General features: G+C 48.4%; 1 protein-coding gene across 3 annotated transcripts in view; it reads right to left on the bottom strand.

The window, feature by feature from the left end:
- LOC129461026 (zinc finger protein 417) overlaps nt 1-16,266 on the bottom strand; it is a 53,587-nt gene that overhangs the window by 8,135 nt on the left and 29,186 nt on the right. Inside the window, exon 1 of one of the 3 annotated variants that reach the window (XM_055239795.2) lies at nt 9,765-10,065. The exons of 1 other annotated variant lie outside the window; for it this stretch is intronic. In XM_055239795.2, the coding sequence (XP_055095770.2) occupies nt 9,765-9,800 (36 nt within the window). In that variant the 5' untranslated portion in view covers nt 9,801-10,065. Of the gene's footprint in view, nt 1-504; nt 5,125-9,764; nt 10,066-16,266 lie in introns of those variants that run through there. One more of the 3 variants, XM_055239794.2, reaches the window with a different exon arrangement.

Raw genomic sequence — 16,266 nt, 5'->3', positions numbered from 1 at the left:
AGTGTAGTGGCATGATCTCACCTCACTGCAACCTCCACCTCCTGGGTTCAAGCAATTATCCTGCCTCAGCCTCCCGATCAGCTGGGATTACAAGCATTTGCCACCACGCCTGGCTAATTTCTATATTTTTAACAGAGATGGCATTTCACCATATTGGGCAGGCTGGTTTCAAACTCCTGATGTCAAATGATCCACCCACCTCAGCCTCCTGAAGTGCTGGGATTATAGGCATGAGACGCTGCACCCGTTCAGACACATTACTTAAGAGTGTGAAGTGGCCAGTCATGGTGTCTCACACCTGTAATCCTGCACTCTGGGAGGCCAAAGTGGAAGAACTGCTTGATTCCAGGAGTTCAAGACCGGCCTGGACAACACGGCAAGGTCTTTTTCTACATACATACACACACACACACACACACACACACACGAAGGAAAAAATTTTAAATATATAAAAAGAGAGTTAAATGGGAAAGAAACTTGCACTCAGGCCATTTGTGGTCGTACCAGTATCACCAGGCATCCAGGTGGCAAATCACTTTGGGCCTTCATTTTTGGCCTTACACTACATCGTAGCTGACACCATCCAGAGTGTATGGCCCATTCAAACCGGATCCAATATTACCACAGAATTGCAATTCTATTGGATCCTAAAAGGAGTGGTGGTCTCAAGTAATTCTATGAAGGCCTCCTTGCATGGTTCCACAGCAACACAGAACCATGTGTGGCTTCAGCTGTCCATGACCTTATTCCACTTCTGTGCTACACTTGCCAACCCCTTGGCAATGATGACCTTTCCCTCAATTGCTCCTGTACTTCTGCCTGCATCTCATCTCTATTATCTCCACGGAAGTCCACCCCATGACAAGCTATGCCCTCTGACACACCCTACATTCATTGTCACTTACCTCCCTCTCCTGTGTGAATGCATAACACAGGTTATAAATGCCAATAATGTCACCCAGGGAACCAGGCAAAACATCTAGTCCTCAGCCTCCAACCAGTCCTTTCTGGCTCCCTAAAAGATTTACTACCTTATTATGAAGTGTGCCCTCCAAAATGGGACCCATGGCTAACGCACCTTAGTCCACACATTAGCTATCATATACTGGATGTCTCCAATATCAATTCCTTCCGAGATATCCCAACCTATGTGGACAAGCATCTCAGGCTCTGAGCATGGTGAAAACAACCCTCCTTATATCCCCAGTGACTATTATGCCTACTCCCAACTTGCTCATCTCAGCTGATACAGCTTCTATCACTGCTGCTGCTAAGACCAAAAACCCTAGGGTTGCCGGGCACGGTGGCTCAAGCCTGTAATCCCAGCACTTTGGAAGGCTGAGGCGGGTGGATCACCTGAGGTCAGGAGTTCAAGACCAGCCTGACCAATACAGTGAAACTCTGTGTCTACTAAAATTACAAAAATTAGCCGGGCGTGATGGTGTGTACCTCCTGTAGTCCCAGCTACTCAGGAGGCTGAGGCAGGAGAATTGCTTGAACCTGGGAGGCAGAGGTTGCAGTGAGCAGAGATCATGCTACTGCACTCCAGCCTGGTGATAGAACAAGACTCCACCTAAAAAAATAAAAAGCAAAAACAAAAAAACCCCAGCGTCATACCTGAAACCCTCTTGCATGTCCTTACCAATCACATTAGAAAATCTAGCTGCTGTTTTACCAAATGTAAATCACAATTCTAGCGACATCTCCTCGGCCAACAATCATCCATTAAACATCACCTGGATGACAGAATGAGCCTCAACGCTGTCTTCCTTCCTCCTCCCTTAACCCCATGTTCCTTTCTCCAATGTGGAGCCAGACGGAACTGAAGTAACATCACCTCCCCACTCTGATCAGTTTTATCTTTGAGCATTTCACATATTGCTACCAAATCCAGGGCTGACCTTCTAAGTGTTTACAGTTTCACTGAAATGGGAATACCTCCATACAACCTGTGTTATGGACTTAGAGCCTAGGGTTTAGGGTTTCTCTAGTGTTCCCGATTGAAAGGACTGAGTTCCAGAGGTGCAACAGAGCAGGATGGCAGAATAGAAAGCAGCATCCATCACACCCTTAACAGAACACCAATTTTTTTTTTTTAATAGAGTCTCTCTCTGTCACCGTGGCTGGAGTACAGTGGCACGATCTTGGCTCATTGCAACCTCTGCCTCCTGGGTTCAAGCAATTCTCCCTAATTCTTCCTGCCTCAGCCTCCCAAGTAGCTGGGATTACAGGCGCCTGCCACCACACCCAACTAATTTTTGTATTTTTAGTAGAGATGTAGTTTTGCCATGTTGGCCAGGCTGGTCTCGAATTCCTGACTTCAGTTGATCCGCCTGCCTCAGCCACCCAAAGTGCTGGGATTACAGCTGTGAGCCACCCACCATGCCTGGCCCAGAACACCAAATTTAAACACTATCAACACACACAAAAATCACCTTTGTACGAACCAAAAATCAAGTGAGCACTCACAGTATCTGGATTTAATTTTGTATTACTGGAAATGGAACTAAAAGGGGCTGTAGAGTCTTGAGTTGCCAATGCCACCCCTCCTCATCCCCCAGCAGTGCCTGCCTGTTGTGGAGAATCTGTGCTCCTGGGAAGGAAAAGCACAGTGACTGTCAGACGTTGCATGGAACTCAGTGCTTCCTGTCATAGCAGAAAGCAAAACTGGGCTGAACTCAATGGACACCTACCCAGGGAGTGAGCATATGGAGCAGCCCAGCCAGAGGGGAATCGCCCACCCCCAATGGTCGGGACTTGAGATCTGGCAAGCGTTGCCACTGAGGGCTGGAGGGCTCTGAAGTCCTAAATAAACTTGAAAGGCGATCGAGGCCACAAGGACTGCAATCCCTAGGCATGTCCTCTGCTGAGCTGGGCTCCAAGTCAGTGGACCTGGTTGGGTTGGGAGAGCACAACCTACTGAGACACCAGTTAGGGTAGCTAAGGGCGTGCTTGTGCCACCCCTCCCGCAACCCCAGGCTACTTGGCTCCTTCCTTCCACTCGAGGAGAGGAGAGGGGACAGCAAAAAGAACTTTGTCTTGCATTTTGGATGTCACCTCAGCCACAGGATCGGGCACTGGGCAGGGTTGTGAGGACCCATTCCAGGCCCACCCAGATAATATTTCTAGACACACTCTGGACCAAAACAGAACCCGCTGCCTTGAAGGGAAGAACTCAGTCATGGGAGGACCCATCACCTTCCAACTAAACAACCCTTGGACCCTGAATAACTAGCAGCAGTACCCAGGTAGTATGCGATGGCACTGGGTGAGACTCTGAGACATGCCAGCTTCAGATATAACACAGCACACTGCTAGCTCACAGCACACTGCTAGCTGTGGTGCTTACGGTCAGAGACCACACCTGCTTGAGAATAACAGAGGAAAAAGTCAAGGGGACCTTGTCTTGCACCTCAGCTACCAGCTCAACCACAGAGGGACAGAGCACCAAGAAGCCTCTTGGGGTCCCTCATTCCAGGCCTTGGCTCGTGGATGACATTGCTGGACCTGCCCTGGGTGAGTCTTGAAGAGTGAGCCTCAGACCAGGCAACATTCACCACAAGCTGACTGAAGAGCTCCTAGCCCTTAATGGAACCTCAGTGGTAGTCTGACAGCACTCCCTGTGGGCCTGTGCTGGTGGTGGCCACAGAGTGAGGCTGCTCTGCCTGTGGAAAGGGGATGGAAGAGTGGGAAGGACTGTAACATGTAGTTTGAGTGCCAGCTCAGCTGCAGTGCAAAGGAACACCAGGTAGATTTCTAAGGATTTTTACTCCAATCCCTGGCTCATGGATGGCATCTCTATACCAATCTGAGGCCTGGGGAACTCACCGTCCTAAGGAGAAGGACATAAGCCTGTCTGGCTTTGCCACCTGCTGACTGTACACGGCTAGGGCCTTGAGGGAACACAGGCAATAGCCATGTAGTGGTTACAGGAGCCTTGGGTGAAACCTAGTGCTGTGCTGGCTTCAGCTGTCACCCAGCACAGTCCCAGTGGTGGTAGCTAAAGGGGTGCTTCTGTCCCAACCCCCAGTTTCAGGCACTTCAGCACTGACAGAGGGATGCTGGGACAAAGTGAGGGAAGACCCAACAAGAGTCTCTAACTGTTAATGCAGGGCATTCTTTCAGATTTCTTCAAGACCACAAAGGTGGTATAGCTCTCTGAATCTGCAAGAGTCACAGCATGACTGAGTGTGGGGTTCCCCCTAAAGTAGATCCAGCTTAGATCACAAGACCCAAGTCCTTTCAAATACCTGGAAAGTCTTCCTAAGAAGGACAGGTACAAATGAGCCCAGACTGTGAAGCCTACGATAAACACCTAACTCTTTAATGCCCAGACACTGACGAATATCTACAAGCATCAACGCCATCCAGGAAAACGTGACCTCACCAAAGAAACTAAATAAAGCACCAAGGACCAATCCTGGAGAAACAGAGATATGTGACCTTTCAGACACATAATTCAAGATAGCTATTTTGAGGAATTTCTCAAGACAAACACAGAGAAAGAATTCAGAATTCTATCAGATAAATTTGGCAAACTAATTAAAATAATTAAATAGAACTGGCCGGGTGTGGTGGCTCACACTTGTAATCCCAGCACTTTGGGAGGCTGAGGCGGGCGGATCATGAAGTCAGGAGATCGAGACCATCCTGGCTAACATGGTGAAACCCTGTCTGTACTAAAAATACAAAAAATTAGCCGGGCGAGGTGGCGGGCACCTGTAGTCCCAGCTTCACGGGAGGCTGAGGCAGGAGAATGGTGTGAATCCCGGAGGGCGGAGCCTGCAGTGAGCTGAGATCACGCCACTGCACTCTAGCCTGGGTGACAGCGAGACTCCGCCTCAAAAAAAAAAAATAGAACTGGCCAGGCATGATGGCTCACGCCTGTAATCCCAGCACTTTGGGAGGCCAAGGCGGGTGGATCATGAGGTCAAGAGATACAGACTATCCTGGCCGATATGGTGAAACCCCGTTTCTACCAAAAATACAAAAATTAGCCGGACATGGTAGTGCACACCTGTAGTCCCACCTACTCAGGAGGCTGAGGCAGGAGAATCACTTGAACCTGGGAGGCGGAGGCTGCATTGAGCCAAGATTGCACCACTGCATTCCAGCCTGGGTGACAGAGGGAGACCCTGTCTCAAAAAAAAAAAATAAAATAAAAAATAAAAATAAATGGATTAAGAAAGACTTGGCCGGGCGCAGTGGCTCACGCCTGTAATCCCAGCACTTTGGGAGGCCGAGGTGGGCGGATCACCTGAGGTTGGGAGTTCGAGACCAGCCTGACTAACATGGAGAAACCTCATCTCTACTAAAAATACAAAATTAGCCGGGCGTGGTGGTGCGTGCCTGTATCCCAGCTTCTTGGGGGGCTGAGGCAGGAGAATCACTTGAACCCGGGAGGCAGAGGTTGTGGTGAGCCGAGATCGTGCCATTGCACTCCAGCCTGGGCAACAAGAGCAAAACTCCGTCTCAAAAAAAAAAAAAAAAAAAGAAAGACTCAAATCTAAAACCTAAAACTATGAAACTACTACCGAAAAAGACTGAAGTGGGCAAAGACTTCTTTATTTTTTTTTTGAGATGAAGTCTCACTCTGTTGCCCAGGCTGGAGTGCAATGGCATAATCTCGGCTCACTGCAACCTCCACCTCCCAGGTTCAAGTGATTCTCCTGCCTCAGCCTCCAAGTATCTGTGATTACAAGCATGTAACACCACATCCAGCTAATTTTTGTATTTTTAGTAGAGATGGGGTTTCCCCATGTTGCCCAGGCTGGTCTCAAACTCCTGACCTCAAGTGATCTGCCCGCCTTGGCCTCCCAAAGTGCTGGGATTACAGGTGTGAGTCACCGAACCTGGCAGACAAAGACTTCTTGACTAATACCTTTCAAGCACAGGCAACCAAAGCAAAATTGGACTAATGGCATCAGATCAAGTTAAAAAGCTTCTGTACAGCAAAGAAAACAATCAACAAAGTGAAGAGATAACCCACAGAATGGGAGAAAATATCTGCAAACTACCCATCTGCAAAGGGATTAATTACCAGAATATATAGAGTTCAAACAACTCTATAGGAAAAACTCTTAATAATCCCATTTAAAAATCTCAATAGACATTTCTCAAAAGAAGACATACAGTCAGGAGCAGTGCCTCCCAGCTATAATCATAGCAGTTTGGGAGACTGAGGCAGGAAGATCACTTGAGCCTAGGAGTTTATAACCACCCTGTTTAACCAGTGAGACCCCCATCTCTATAAAAAAGTTTAAAAGCTAGCCAAGGCAAGGTGGCACATGCCTGTGGTCCCTGCCACTTGGGAGGCTGAGGTAGCAGGATAGCCTGAGCCCAGGAGGTCGAAGTGAGCCATCATCACACTCCAGCACTCCAGCCTGGGTGACAGAGCAAGATTCTGTCTCAAAAATACAAACAAAAGACAATGACATACAAATGGCAAACAGGTATAGGAAGAGGTGCTCAGTATCACTGGTCATAAGAGAATGCACATCATCTCACCCCATTAAAATGGCTCATGTCCAAATGACAGGCAATAACAAATGCTGGTGAGGATGTGAAAAGGACCTCTTGTAGGCTGTTGGTGGGAATGGAAATTAGTACCACCACTAGGGAGAACAGTTTGGAGGTTCCTCAAAAAACTAAACATTAAGCTACCATATAATCTGCACTCCCATGTTTGTTGCAGTACTCACTGTTCGCAGCAGCTAAGACTTGGAAGCAACCTAAGTGGTCATCAACAGATGAATGGATAAAGAAAATGTGGGCCGGGCGCGGTGGCTCACGCTTGTAATCCCAGCACTTTGGGAGGCCGAGGCGGGCGGATCACGAGGTCAGGAGATCGAGACCACGGTGAAACCCCGTCTCTACTAAAAAAAATACAAAAAATTAGCCGGGCGTGGTGGCGGGCGCCTGTAGTCCCAGCTACTCAGAGAGGCTGAGGCAGGAGAATGGCGTGAACCCGGGAGGCGGAGCTTGCAGTGAGCCGAGATTGTGCCACTGCACTACAGCCTGGGCGACAGAGCGAGACTCTGTCTCAAAAAAAAAAAAAAGAAAATGTGGGCCAGATGTGGTGGCTCACACCTGTAATCCCAGCACTTTGGGAGGACCAGGCCAGCGGATCACAAGTTCAGGAGATGGAGACCATCCTGGCTAACACAGTGAAATCCCATCTGTACTAAAAATACAAAAAATTACCTGGGCGTGGTGGCACATATGTTTAGTCTCAGCTACTCGGGAGGCTGAGACATGAGAATCACTTGAACCTAGGAGGCAGAGGTTGCAGTGAGTCAAGATCGCACCACTGCACTCCAGCCTGGGTGACAGAGAGGGACTCCATCTCAAAAAAAAAAAAAAAAGATAGAAAATGTGAGGGCGTGGTGTCTCACACCTGTAATCTCAGCATTTCAGGAGGCTGAGCGGGGTGGATCACGAGGTCAGGAGTTCCAAACCAGCCTGGCCAAAATGGTGAAACCCTGTCTCTACTAAAACTACAACAATTAGCCAGGCGTGATGGCAAGCACCTGTAATCCCAGCTACTCGGGAGGCTGAGGCAGGCGAATTGCTTGAACCCAGGAGGCGGAAATTGCAGTGAGCCGAGATCACACCATTGCACTCCTCCCTGGGCAACAAGAGTGAAACCCCATCTCAAGAAAGTAAAACAAAATAAAAAATAAAGACTGCATCTAACTAGGTAAGATCACAAACAAGCAAACTCTTCCACTATCAGTTCTCACCAGAGGATTCTGTAACTATAAAAGATTAGGCCTTCAGCAGCTCAAAAGGGCCGTCCTGACAGTCACTTTTAATAAAAACTCAGCATCTGCTGCCTAAGGCTCTGCCACCTCAAAGACTCTTCCTTGTAAGACTGCAGGCCAACTGCCCACCAACTGGCCCAGACCAGGGTGACTTTTGTCTTCTTTGCTCCCTCTAAACTGGTTCCATAATGTTTACTCCTATCTCTTTTTACTCTTGATGCCAAACATTATTTTGTTCGTTGTGTTGTAATGCCCAACCTTGTTTTCACTAACCCTGTTTTTAGACTCTCACTTTTGCTCTCTTAATCACCTAGCCTCGTTTCCACATGAATAGACTCTCCCTTAGCTGAGAAAGCCAGATGAGCTCCATCTGGCCTCCTTGATTTACAAGACATTAAGGACTCCTTACCCACCCCCCTTTCCTCAAGGAGTCAACTTGTGTAAGCAGATTCCCAACATATCAAAGGAGTCCAATTAACGGATAAGGTACTGGAACAAACCATGTATGAAGTTCCCAGGACTTTGCTCAAAAGATAACACCATAAAGCCTTGAGTTTGTGTCCAGCATAGTGCCCATATCTAACTCTTATGAAGGATTTAGAGCCCCGCACCTGGTACCTTGCCTTTTTGTAACCAATTGTCTTTTAAATTGTTTCTCTGTAACCATTTGTCGTTTTAATTTTTTGCATGTTTTTACTTCTAAAGTGTTGTTGCATTTAAGCTCCCCTCCCCTTCCTAAACTAAAGTATAAAAGTTAATCAAGCCCCTTCCTTGGGGCCAAGAGAATTTTGGGCGTTAGCCGTCTCTTTGGCCGCCAGCTGAATAAAGGACTCTTAATTCGTCTCAAAGTGTGGCGTTTTTCTAACTCTCTCGGTACAACAGTGTTATGTTTAACCTATAACACTTACATGTTAAGTATACCATTGTGTATGTCAGGCCTCTGAGCCCAAGCCAAGCCATCGCATCCCCTGTGACTTGCACGTATACATCCAGATGGCCTGAAGTAACTGAAGACCAACAAAAGAAGTAAAAATAGCCTTAATTGATGACATTCCACCATTGTTTGTTTCTGCCCTACCCTAACTGATCAATGTACTTTGTAATCTCCCCCACCCTTAAGAAGGTACTTTGTAATCTCACCCACACCCTTAAGAAGGTTCTTTGTAATCTCCCCCACACCCTTAAGAAGGTTCTTTGTAATTCTTCCTACCCCTGAGAATGTACTTTGTGAGATCCACCCCCTGCCCCCAAAATATTGCTCTTAACTTCACCTCCTATCCCAAAACCTATAAGAACTAATGATAATCCACCACTCTTTGCTGACTCTTTTTGGACTCAGCCCGCCTGCACCCAGGTGAAATAAACAGCCATGTTGCTCACACAAAGCCTGTTTGGTGGTCTCTTCACACGGACGCGCATGAAAGTGTATGGTTTGCTATACTGACTGACTTGTGGTGTGTCTTCAGCCTCTGTGCCCATGGCCGACTACCAAGTGAACTGGAATCACTAGAGAATTGCCTCCTTCGAACTCCATTTAGCTCATGGCTTTCGTGGACTCAAATGTCATCAGTAAACACCTGACACTGGAAAGACACAAACATGCGTGGACCTGATTATCTCTACCCTTGCAATGCTCATGACATCCCTCCTTTCTTTGAAAATCTCCATGCCTTCTAGCGTCCTCATATGAGTGCAAAGCCCCCAGCCTGCTTGCTCTTCCAGGTGGAGCTCCGCCTCATAATTTGCTCCCAACAGGCACCTGTCGACCCCAGATTCCATCCTTCCGGCTCAGTTCACCTCCAGGCCTTTGCCCGCGCCAGTCCCTGTGCCTGTCTGTCTCCCCACCGCATCCCACGGGTGTCAGAAATGGGGCCCCTCCGGCGAGCGCCTCAGTGTCCCAACGCCGGCATCCGGGCTGCAGAGCCCTGAGCAGGCGCTGCTACCTCGCTGCTTTTGGGTGACTATGAGGTGACCTGAGGACATGGAAGGCGCCACAATTACCTGAGCGGAGAGCCTCAGCGTGGCCGCTGCAGCCATCGAACCACGTGGTTTTAAGCAGGGTCGGGAGGAGAGGGCGACCAGCCAGGAGATATGGGCACGACGGTCCCTATCCTGGCCCAGGAGTGGGTCACGCTGGGCGCTGTCACAGAGCTCCAGAGTCGCCTCTGTGCAGCGGAGGACAACTGCTCTCCGCCTTCTGGGTTCAGTCACTGCAACGCCGACCTAGCGCTCCCGAGCCTCTCTGACAAACCCAACACCAATCAAAATGGCCGCCACCGGAGGGCGCCGGAAGTCCGGACCCATTGTCACGTGCACACAGGAAACGCCTTTATTCTGAGCCCTCATGGCTCTTCCACGCTATCATTCGAGGCGGAGTTTTCTGGGTAATGTAGTTCTCTAGGTAACAAGGAGGGTAAAGGGCGCGATTCCTAGAGGCGCTTCTGCAGGAAAAGCCCAGCTCCACCTCAGGAGTATCCTTTTTTTTTTTTTTTTTTGAGACGGAGTCTTGCTCTGTCCCCCAGGCTGGAGTGCAGTGGCGCGATCTCGGCTCACTGCAAGCTCTGCCTCCCGGGTTCACGCCATTCTCCTGCCTCAGCCTCCTGAGTAGCTGGGACTACAGGCACCCGCCACCGCGCTCGGCTAATTTTTTGTATTTTTTTAGTAGAGACGGGGTTTCACCGTGTTAGCCAGGATGGTCTCGATCTCCTGACCTCGTGATCCGCCCGCCTCGGCCTCCCAAAGTGCTGGGATTACAAGCGTGAGCCACCGCGCCCGGCGCACCTGGCCCTTATTTTTAAGATAAGAGGTCTGGCTCTGTTGCCCAGGCTGGAGTGCAGTGGCACAATCTCGGCTTACAGCAGCTTCGAACTCCTCAGCTCAAGCGATCCTCCCTCCTCAGGCTCCCTAACTCTAACTCCAACCTTAGGGCAGCTGGGACCACAGGACCGCCCAACCACACTCAGCTAATATTTTTTATTTTCTGTAGAGACAGGATTTTGCTTTGCTGCTCAGGCTAATTTCTAACTCCTGGCCTCAAATGATCCTTGTGGCTTGGCCTCCCAAACCATTTCTATTCCCCGACTCCCCATTTCTATTCCCCGACTTCCCATGTGCAACCTTCCTAATATGTTTGATACGCATCTTTTTGTTTGTATGTATTTTTAGAAAATGTTTATTGTTTTTGTATGCAAAAAAAAATTAATAAAAAAAAAAATGTCAAAAAAAAAAAAAATATATATATAAAAAAATCAGTTGGGCGTGGTGGCGGGCGCCTGTAGTCCCAGCTACTCGGAGAGGCTGAGGCAGGATAATGGCGTGAACCCGGGAGGCGGTGCTTGCAGTGAGCCGAGATCGCGCCACTGCACTCCAGCCTGGGTGGCAGAGCGAGACTCCACCTCAAAAAAAAAAAAAAAAAAAGAAAAAGAGTTTTATTCACACAGAGTTGGATGAACAGCACACTGGAGTCTTGTTAGTATTACTCAAATCAGTCTCCCTGAAAATTGGGAGACTGGGGTTTTTTGTTGTTGTTTATTTGTTTGTTTTTTGAGACGGAATTTTGCTCCTGTTGCCCAGGCTGGAGTGCAATGTCACGATCTCAGCTCACTGCAACCTCTGCCTCCTGAGACTGGGGTTTTTTAAGGATAATTTGGTAGATAGGGGGCCATGAATTGGGGAGTGCTGATTGGTTGGGTTGGAGATGAAATAATAGGGAGTCAAAGTTGTTCTCTTGTGCTGAGTGGGTTCTGGGGGAGAGGGAGGCACAAGACCAGATGAGCCAGTTTATCCATCTGAGTGGTGCCATCAGATCCATCAAGTTCAGGGTCTGAAAAATATCTCCAGCACCAATCTTAGCTTTTACAATAGTGATACCATCCCTAGGAACAACTGGGGATGTTTACAGTCTTGTGGCCCCTAGCTGATGACTCCTAAATGATAATTTCTAATCTATGGGGCCCTAATAAATCAGTAAGTTAACAGGAACTGGGAAGGAGCCAGGCTGGCAGAACAGGAACCTAACCCCATCTGCAACCTCTTTGTGGGAAGAAACCACAGCTGTCAGAAGTGTTTAACAGAGCAACTCCATCTTGAACAGGGGTTGGATAAAATGAGGCTGAGACCTACTGGGCTGCATTCCCAGACGGTGAAGGCATTCTAAGTCACAGGATGAGATAAGAGGTCAGCACAAGATACAGGCCATAAAGACGTTGCTGATAAAACAGCTTGCAGTAAAGAAGCTGGCTAGAACCCACCAAAACCAAGATGGCCATGAGAGTGACCTCTGGTCGTCCTCACTACAACACTCCCACCAGCGCCATGACAGTTTACAAATGCCATAGCAACATCAGGAAGTTACCCTATATGTTCTACAAAACGCAGGCATGAATAATCCACCCTTTATTCAGTATATAATCAAGAAATAGGGGCCAGGCACAGTGGCTCAGGCCTGTAATCCCAGCACTTTGGGAGGCCGAGGTGGGCGGATCACGAGGTCAGGAGATGGAGACCATCCTGGCTAACACGGTGAAATCCTGTCTCTACTAAAAATACAAAAAATTAGCCAGGCATGGTGGCGGGCACCTGTAGTCCCAGCTACTTAGGAGGCTGAAGCAGGAGAATGGCATGAACCCGGGAGGTGGAGCTTGCAGTGAGCTGAGGTCGCGCCACTGCACTCCAGCCTGGGCGACAGAGCGAGACTCCGCCTAAGAAAAAAAAAAATCAAGTAATAACCATAAAAATGGGCAACCAGGCCAGGCGTGGTGGCTCACCCCTGTAATCCCAGCACTTTGGGAGGCCGAGGTAGGAGGATCACGAGGTCAGGAGATGGAGACCATCCTGGCTAACAGGATGAAACCCAATCTCTACTAAAAATACAACAAAATTAGCCGGGTGCCTCTGTCTGTGGAGTATCCGCTCTTTTATTCCTTTACTTTCTTTTCTTTTTTTGAGCAGGAGTTTCACTCTGTCACCCAGGCTGGAGTGCAGTGGCATGATCTCGGCTCACTGCAACCTCCACCTCCTGGGTTCAAGCAATTCACCTGCCTCAGCATCCTGAGTACCTGGGACTACAGGTGCGCACCACCATGCCCAGCTAATTTTTGTATTTTTAGCATAAATGTGGTCTCACCATGTTGGCCAGGCTCCTTTCAAGCTCCCAACATTGTGATCTGCCCGCCTCGGCCTCCCAAAGTGTTGGGATTACAGGCGTGAGCCACTGCACCTGGCCCAAACCCATGTATTTCTTTAATGTATTTGATTGATGTCTCATGCTTCCTTAAAATGTATAAAACCAAGCTGCATCCCGACCACCTTGGGCACATGTTCTCAGGACCTCTTCAAGGCTGTATCACCGGCCATGGTCACTCATATTCGGCTCAGAATAAATCTCTTCACATAGTCTACAGAGTTTGACTCTTTTCATTGACACTGAAGGAACCCCCAACCCAGAGGAAAATCATCCGTGTGCATCAATTGGCTCACTTTGAGTGAGTGGGGTGCATATACCCAGATAAAGAATGAGATTGGTTTAGAGGCCCAACTTAGTGGAGTTAGAGTCTCTCCTGGTTAAAGGCTCCTCTTGCGGTCCGGCTGCAGGGGTTATTCAGGGATGCACCGAGAAGTAGTGGGAAGAATGATGAAAGAAAGACACAGAGAAGCAGGATTAGGAGGGACGGTCCCCTGATAGGGAAGCGACCCAAGTTCTGCTTTATTCAGTGCTTTTATACATGCCAGGGGTCAAAAGTCCACAAAATAATTGTTTTTGTCTTCAATTGGTGCGGCCTCCGCAGTCTGTCCTGTACTAATCACTAACTGTGAAAAGCCATTCACAGCGCTTCACTGATCTGGTAAGAACAGGAAGCTACCCATAACAGGATCTTCAGTGGTCAGGTCTTTGCCATGCCACCTACTTCCCTGTCTGCTGGCTTTGCCAATGCATGGGAATATGAACTTGGCTCCCCACAGGCTCCTCTCAATAAAAGGCAAGGAAACTTGACCAAACTTTGGTTCGATGCCCAACTTAGGAAGGTTAGATTACTTCCTAAGAGTTAGGGGGTTAGAGGCCCCTCTCAGTAAAGTCCCTCTCAGCTAGGAATGGGTTTGGCACAATGGGCTGTTAACTGCTGTTCTCTTTGGAATAATCTGCCTTGCTGATGGCTATGGGTGACAGGACTAGGAACGTACAGGATCATGGGACATGGGGAGCTTTTTCCTTCCCAAAAGGGGAAACTTGCGAGCTGATGCGATGGCTGGAAAAGATCCCCTTGCTACTGACAAGCGGCCACCTGAACTTTTCAGTGTTACTGCAGTTGGGGGGTCTTCTCGGGCCTCTCTAAGCTCCTGGCCTTCCCCACCCTGCCACAGGCAATGTTTTTCTCTGTCTCCTTTCCCTTTCTTATCTTTTCTGTTATTCAGGGTGATCATCTTGTCCAGAGACCAAGTTGAAACTCCTGATCGGAGGTTGGATTAAAGATGATGGGGCCCAACCGGGGCAAGTTTGAGCCTTGCCTGTTGGATATTCCAGGCAGAGCAGAGTGGCTAATGTGTATGTTTTGTCACACATATTTTGCTCTGGCCAGAATGGAAAAAGATAATTTAGCTTTGTGTTGCAGATTGGCCCCCAGGGCTGTGGCACAGCCAGCTGGGTCACTAGAGCCTCTCAGGGAAAGGGAAACCAGAAGCCTGGAATGCTGGAATGCCAGCAAAAGGGTAAGAATTTCTTTTTTGTTGTTGTTGATTTTATTTTATTTTATTTTTTTGAGATGGAGTCTCGCACTGTCACCCAGGCTGGAGTGCAGTGGTGTGAATTCAGCTCACTGCAACATCCGCCTCCCAGGTTCAAATGATTCTCTTGCCTCAGCCTCCTGAGTAGGTGGGATTACAGGTGCGTGCCACCATGACTAGTTAATTTTTGTATTTTTAGTACAGACGAGGTTTCACCACATTGGCCAGGCTGGTCTCCAACTCTTGACTTCAGGTGATCTGCCCGCCTGGGCCTCCCGAAGTGCTGGGATTACAGGCGTGAGCCACCGCACCCAGCAAGAATTTCTTACCAGTCAGTTGGCTGGGTGTGGTGGCTCACACCTCTAATCCCAGCACTTTGGGAGGCAGAGGCAGGTGGATCACCTGAGGTCAGGAGTTCGACAACAGCCTGGCCAATATGGTGAAACAACATCTCTAATAAAAATAGAAAAAATTAGTCATGGCCAGGCGTGGGGGCTCACTCCTGTAATCCCAGCACTTTGGGAGGCTGAGGTGGGCAGATCACTTGAGGTCACGAGTTCGAGACCAGCCTGGCCAACATGGTAAAACCCCATCTCTACTAAAAATGGAAAAAATTAGCCGGGTGTAGTGGCACATGCATGTAATCCCAGCTACTCAGGAGGCTGAGGCAAAAGAATCACTTAAACCTGGGAGGTGGAGATCGTAGTGAGCTGAGATAGCACCATTGCACGCCAGCATGGGCAACAGAGCGAGACCCCATCTCAAAAAAAAAAAAAAATTAGTCATGCATGTTGGTGTGCACCTATAATCCCAGCTCCTTGGGAGGCTGAGGCAGGAAATCACTTGAACCCAGGAGGTGGAGGTTACAGTGAGCTGAGATGGTGCCACTGCACTCCAGCCTGGGTGACAGAGCGAGACTCTGTCTCAGAAAAAAAAAAAAGTCCAGGCACAGTGGCTCATACCTGTAACCCCAGCACTTTGGGCTGAGGTGAGGGGATCATGAGGTTAAGAGCTCGAGACTATCCTGGCCAGCATGGTGAAAACTCGTCTCTACTAAAAATACAAAAATTAGCTGGGCATGGTCGTGGGTGCCTGTAGTCCCAGCTACTCAGGAGGCTGAGGCTGGAGAATTGCTTGAACCCAGGAGGTGGGGGTTGCAGGGAGCTGAGATCATGCCACTGCACTCCAGCCTGGCAACAGAGTGAGACTCCATCTCAAAAAAAAAAAAAGCCCATTTGCCTAAATCCAAGAAAGAAAAGAAGTGGGTTTTCTTGTTTTGTTTTGTTTTGTTTTGTTTTTAGTGTGTAAATGAAACAAAACAGCAAAGAGAAAAGTCCCCTGATTTGTATCCTAGTGCTTCTTGATCACACCTAGTTGGCATAGCTGCAAAAAGCATAGCCACATCTATCTAATCTTATTGCTCATAGCTGTTAAATACCAAATCTGAATCTGCAATTTTAGAAACGGAGGCTTCAATGCTTTTTGTTCCCAATGTTTCACAAGCAAATGGATGGAAATCAGAAGGCACAGAGGGGAAGAGTAAAATAAAAGCCCTAAGACAATTTAAATGAAGTCCCTGAAAATGACAGTGAAACAGAGCAACCAAGAGATTGATTCGTACAGCAAAGAGGACAAGACAGATTAATACAAAGTTAGGCCGGGGGCGGTGGCTCACGCTTGTAATCCCAGCACTTTGGGAGGCCGAGGCGGGCGGATCACGAGGTCAGGAGATCGAGACCACGGTGAAACCCCGTCTCTACTAAAAATACAAAAAATTAGCTGG

Source organism: Symphalangus syndactylus, chromosome 13 (assembly GCF_028878055.3).
Source record: "Symphalangus syndactylus isolate Jambi chromosome 13, NHGRI_mSymSyn1-v2.1_pri, whole genome shotgun sequence".
In the NCBI taxonomy this organism is placed as follows: Eukaryota; Metazoa; Chordata; class Mammalia; order Primates; family Hylobatidae; genus Symphalangus; species Symphalangus syndactylus.
The sequence above is the reverse complement of the archived record's forward strand: the minus strand, read 5'-3'. Positions and strand labels throughout refer to the sequence as shown.